Here is a 6,412-nt window from a genome sequence, read left to right as displayed (position 1 = left end):
ATTTCTACTTTTGTTGGTAGGTTAAGGTTTATGTGAAGCTCTTCATTTGCTTTGTTGATAACTGGTGTATCAGCTGGAGGTGGTCTATTTAGAAGTTCTTTAAAGTATTCGGCCCATCTAGCAATCTGTTCTTCTTTAGTGGTAAGGACCTTCCCATTTTTGTCTTTAACTTGTTGTCAAGACCTGTTTGTCTAAATTTGCCAGCAAGTTTTTTGGTGGTATCGTTCATATTTCTCATGTTTGCAGCTTCTTCCGCTTGTGAGGCAAGATTTTCAATATATGCTCTTTTATCTTTTCTTACACATAGTCTAACTTCCTTGTGAGTTTTGTTGTAGTCAGTTTGAGCATCAGCTTTTGATTTTCTGGTTTTGCTTCTATTCATATATTTCTTTTTCTGTTTTCTCTCATTTACTTTTCTAAGAGTGGCTGGTGTAATCCACTCTTTTTGGGTATGTGATTTTCTACCAAGAGTTTCTTCACATGTGCTGTTTATTATCTCCTTTATCTGACTCCACTGGTCTTCAATGTTATCAAGTTCTTCTAGCAGCTGGAATTTGTTTGAAAGTGTTATGTTGAACTGTTCTTTCTCCGTCTTTTCTCTCAAAAAGTTAACATTGTATTTCATCCTTGATGAGTTTTTCATGGTGTATACTTTCCTTAGCTTCATTCTTACTTTTCCAATCAGGAGGTGATGGTCTGATGCAGCATCTGCTCCGCTCTTTACACAAACATCTTGAAGTGATCTCCTAAATTTGTTGCTGATGCAGAAATGGTCAATTTGGTTTTCTGTGACATGGTCTGGTGATACCCATGTTGCCTTGTGGATGTGTTTGTGTGGAAATATACTCCCTCCAATGACAAATTTATTGTTGGCACATAATTCTGCAAATCTTTCTCCATTTTCATTCATTTGGCCTAGTCCATGTTTTCCCATTGATTGTTCATACCCCATATTGCTGTTTCCTATTTTGGCATTGAAATCTCCCATCAGTACTGTTAGATCTTTGTCTTTTTGCTGGTTTAGAATTCCATTTAAAGTGTTGTAAAAATTATCCTTGTCATTTTCATCGGCATTATTTGTTGGTGCATAGCACTGTATAAAGTTTGCTCTTATTCGCTTGTGCTTTGTTCGAAAGGTTGCTGTCATTATTCTTGAACTTATAGGTTCCCAAGATATAAGTGCCCCATTGGCTTCCTTTGACATCATCATGGCAACTCCTTCTGTATGTGGACTACCATCCCCTTGGTGTCCAGAATATAAAACAGTCTCACCAGTAGCAAGCGTTGTCTTACCAGTTGAAATCCATCGAGTCTCGCTCAATCCCAGTATTTCTATTTTGTACTTTTTCATTTCATTGGCTATGATCGCTGCTTTGCCACTTTGGTACATGGTTCTTACATTCCAGGTCCAAAGTATGGAGGTTGACTTAGGTGTCAGAAGGTTGATCGGCTTTGCAGCTTCGTTTCCGCTTTCCCTGCAATGCGTCATATGTCTTGTTGTTAAAGAGACCCTCTCTACCGAGTCGGTAAATGTATTTCTGTTCGTCAATGTTTCTGTAACTGTGAATTATTTTTACAAGGCGAGATAGTTGGTCTTGCGCTCAACCCCCAACCTGGAGGGCCAGGAATTTTGTTCTCGAGGTATCCTTCCTCTAGATAAGCTGTCTGCCATGACTTACGAGCCTTATCTAACCGGTTTGATTTTGGAGTTGTTCCTTCTCCTAGATGGGTTGCCTTTCTTGGCTTACGACTCTCATCTATCCGGCTATTTTCCCATAGCTGGGGCAAGGTTGATGAGTGCAAGGGCATGTCCACGCGCCGGTGGGCCTACACACTGCATCTCTGGGGCCCTTGCTGCTCCGAGATCCTCTACAATTTTGCCTAGGATGCTGGACCCTAGTTACCGTGTGCTGTCGCGAGGAGGCATTGCAGAAGTCTTGAATAGTGTAGAGGCTATGTACTGGCAAAAAGACTTACTCACTCGGCTTTCTTTTCGCTTGCAAAGCAGGCTAGCCAGCGGTGGTGTAAGAGCCTATGGCTCCAACCCACACTAGACGCATACACAATCCTGTGGCACAAACCACAAACACACTTTTTGCCATGGCGTTGACAGTTTATTTTTTACTTATGAGTTTGAATGTCCCTTTGGTATCTTTCACTTCTCTCTAACATTAAGTTATAGGTCTGGCAGTATCTGAGCACTAGAATTGTAAGTCAGAGAAGCCATACTTTGGTAGGAGGCTGTTTAAACTCTTCCAGAAGCATCGTAAATTAGTTAATTGATTGTAGATCTTAATTTGTCAGAATGTACCTCGTATATAAAACCTTACACAAGTCAGTAAGCGTAAAATGTAGGTATAGTGACCTACTTTTTGGTAAAAAAAGGCTGTTTTACACCTAGCTTTAATTTTTTTGTCATTTTAGAGCTTAACATGTGAAATAATTGTATATACACTTTTTTATTGTTTGGAACCATATGCTGACCTTCTAATGTGTTTCGGTTTTTTGTATCGTTGGATTGCCGACTCATTCATGCATACACACGTGTTATCAGAATCCCTGCGCATCACAGGGCACATATTAATTGTCGTCGTCCCTCCGTCCATCTGTCTGACCGTCCTTTCGACCGTCCGTCCGTTACACACTTATACTCAGTGATCGTTTGCCAGATCAGTTCAATTAGACTCATTAAGTCTAAAATAAATTGGGAAGTTTTATGCGTGCTTAGATGGTAGTAATCAAATACTACTTGAACATTATAGTAAATGTTTTTTCAGATAACTGGAGACCTGTCCCCAATATGTCTGATATTGACATATACACGACGGGTGTCACTAGTAACACACGAGTTCATCTCCTGTTTTTTTTTGTGGCGTTCGTGTCACTCAAACTTAGGTTTTCTGTGTAGTGTTTTATAAACTACTGTGTGTCGTTTTTCTTTTATCAAATGCGTAGTCCTTTTTCTTTAATTGTTTATGATTTCCTCCTTGATATATTATCCATTCTTTCTTATCTTAAGGTATTTTCAAATTTCAAATTGACATGACACGTGTGTATAACAGTTTTGAGAACCAGTGTATTTCTATCCTTTACAGTATTAAACATATGAATCAGATCATTTGCATTAATTACTAAATGTCTAAATAGAGATGGAAATAGAAAACCACAAGTCGATGATAGACAGAAAACATCATGGTTTCTTTGTCATGGATCCCGGGATCGATCCCTGACTAGTACAGGTTCAAAATCACGTTCTACCATTGCAGCTTAAGACAAATTTGTTTTTTCTGATCATTTATTGGTTATTGTTTTCGCTAGAATTTTTATTGACAGGTTTCAAATCAGTATTTACTGAAGATGTTAGCCAATCATCAATAACAAAATTACAATAATTTCCATAATATTAGAATTAAAGAACATGTTAACAAAGAGTGCTCAAATTTAACAACTTTTAAAAGAAAAAACGGAAATATCCCCACACTACAATATCATGATTGACCGAGTTTGCTTAAAATGACTGGAGTATTAGCAAGACAAGACATGTCTTTTGTTAACAGTTTATTACTAACACTTATAAATTAACAATCACAAATAAATTTATTTCATCATCAACACATCATTTACATTGATTGTTTGCTGTTTTTCGAAAATTAAAAAATAATATTTTTTATATTTATATGACATATATTTGATCAATTCTTAAACAATAAGTTGTTAAATAAATCCGTTTTTACCAATAGCAAATATATTAATCCGGTTGATGATAATGTCACCTTAAATATTCTAGTCAATTCGTCTAGATATCTGACATTTATATATCTTCTGTGGTTGGCAAATACCTAACCTGATCCTTAGATTTTTCGTCGCAAGTATAAGTTTCTTCTGGGACAAATGATGATATTTTTTCATGGGTTGAGGTTGACCCTACGGTGGTGATTGTAGTTACCTTTGAAGTTTCCGTCATTGTTGGCTTGTGCTTCCTCATTGTTGAGATGAATCCGCATCGACAGAAAATTTTCTTGTAAGCTTCTGAGAACTGCTTATTACAAACCATGTAGATAATAAAGTTTACTGAAGAGTTGATCATCGACAACAGGAGGCTTAAATCACTGGAGACAACGAAGATATTATGATACTTTCCAAAAAACTCAAAGCCATCAACGAACCTGGAAACTAGCAGAAGCAGGGAACCTGGTGTTGTACATAACAAACAAACTGCTGAGATAATTAATAACATCCTTGTGATCTTGTCTTCTGATTTATTGTCAGTCTTTGATGTCGTCATACCTTTACGCCTCAAACTTCTTTGTTGCAGACTAATGATAATAATTAAATTAAAAAGCATAGTAAGGAAAACGGGTAGGTAACGAAATAGGACAGTGCCGAGTATTTCATTATGAATGGTCAAGATATCCTCATAAGAACTGTAGAACTGACTTGTTGATATGAAGTAGGAAGTGGTGTTCGTTCTCCGATTGAACATGGATCCAACAGTGTACTGGAAGGCAATAGGACTCAAGAAAATGAAAGTTAAAATATATATTACAATCACAGCCATAAGCATTCTCTGTTTTGAAACCCAGATTTTAATCTTCATTGGAAATGTAACGGCAATGACTCTCTCGATGGAGACGAGAACAACGAGCCATGCTGAAATACGACTAAATGATGTAATGACAAAGAAAAGTGGTCCAAATATAGTTGCCGTGTAGATCTCCTCTACGTATTCATCGATCAAACTGATAATGCAGGAAGACTTTCTGGTCATGTTTGTAATCAGAAAGCATAGGTCGGCAATGGTGATGGCGATAAGTATGACACCAGTGCTGTTTCTTAGTTTCTTCTGTATCAATATTACAAGACTCATAATGTTGCCTGTAGACCCAAACAGAGTAATGATGGGGAATATGACACATTGAAGAACAAACAGTATGTCATCTGACGTCTGTTTAGTGATGACATTGTGTGGATTGTTCCACGGTATGAAGTAGCTCTGTCTCATAGGTCTTGTTCTGTTCGAGATACCTGCAGTTGTGTTCACATAATTTTCGACATCTGATTTTGATGTTGTGGTCAAATTTTCCATCGTCAACTGTAAAATAGAAAAAAGTTCTCGTGAATTTCCATCTAAAATTAATTTATGATGTATTTTGGCGGATAAGGTATAAAATGGCCACTTTTTTGTCCCCTTGAATTTCGTGCTAAACTGTAAGAACAAGATGCATTTAAGGGGATGACCATTTGATATTCCGGTGGGTGGATTTTGGAAATGAACATTCTGGCGTTGTTATTTTGAAAACAAATAACTTTGCCCCCGACAGGATGAAAATGAATATTCTGCCCAATAAAAATGCATGACAATATAGAAAATAGTTGTGTACAAGTATTGAAATAATTTTTTTGAAAATGAATATTCCATCAACAAAAAAAATCCTCCTCCCCGAAAGCCAAATGGGTATTAATGGTGCCAATTAAGTTACAGTACCAGATGCGCATTTCAACAATTACAAAGACGTAAATCTGTGTAAAATAACTTTTGGCTACATAATCCTTAGCTTTTTTCTGTTTTTTGCTAAGTACCTTTTTCAGTTCAAATATGTAAATTTCGACATGTTAATGACAAACATCATGAATGACCTTTTTGAACTAAAGTGTTCAGATAATATTAACCTGTTTATTTATCAATCAAATTAGCCTACTTTTGGGAGGCTTGTAACTTTAATTATTTTTGCAATTTCAGGGGCGGGCCAAATAACGACAATTTTTTATACCTACTCCTATCGATAAGTTCTGACGAAAAACGTTTTGTGAAAAAAACGCATTGATTAATTATACCTATACATATCAATATCAATAATAATCCTAGCAAAAACATCTTAGAAATTGAAATTTAAAAAAAAAAAATAAGTTTACGCCGTAAATTTGACAAAGAGAATGAATTTGGAATAGCATATATATAATATACCTATCCTATCACTCTAAGGGAGCTACCATTTGATTTTAATGTGGGGCTAGGATGAAAATTTGTGTCCTGCATTTTTTTTTAGTTGTAATCTCTGTCCTTCCTTTTTATTTTTAACTCCATTCGGTCCTGCCTTTTGTTTTATTAGTTTATCCTGACTTTAAAAATTAAATGGTAGCTCTCTTAATGCGAAGGCGCAATCGAAGTGTCTAAGCGAAAACGAGGAAACGCAAACGAACACCATTTCTGCTTTTAGCCTTTCCATTGCGTTTTTTACTTTCCATTCCGTTTTTCACTTTCCATTCCGTTTTTCACTTTCCATTACCTGTTTTACTTTCCATTACGCTTTTCACTTTCCATTACGTTTTTTACTTTCCATTACGTTTTTCACTTTCCATTACGTTTTTTACTTTCCATTACGTTTTTTTACTTTCTATTACGTTTTCGCTT

General features: G+C 36.2%; 1 protein-coding gene across 1 annotated transcript; it reads right to left on the bottom strand.

The window, feature by feature from the left end:
* Positions 1–3,298: 3,298 nt before the first annotated feature.
* LOC127724700 (putative G-protein coupled receptor F59B2.13) lies at positions 3,299–5,097 on the bottom strand. Its single transcript, XM_052231772.1, has one exon. The coding sequence runs from the start codon at positions 5,084–5,086 to the stop codon at positions 3,812–3,814; it is 1,275 nt and encodes a 424-aa protein (XP_052087732.1). The 5' UTR covers positions 5,087–5,097; the 3' UTR covers positions 3,299–3,811.
* Positions 5,098–6,412: the final 1,315 nt, after the last annotated feature.

Source organism: Mytilus californianus, unplaced genomic scaffold (genome assembly GCF_021869535.1).
Source record: "Mytilus californianus isolate M0D057914Y unplaced genomic scaffold, xbMytCali1.0.p SCAF_14, whole genome shotgun sequence".
Taxonomy (NCBI): Eukaryota; Metazoa; Mollusca; class Bivalvia; order Mytilida; family Mytilidae; genus Mytilus; species Mytilus californianus.
The sequence above is the reverse complement of the archived record's forward strand: the minus strand, read 5'-3'. Positions and strand labels throughout refer to the sequence as shown.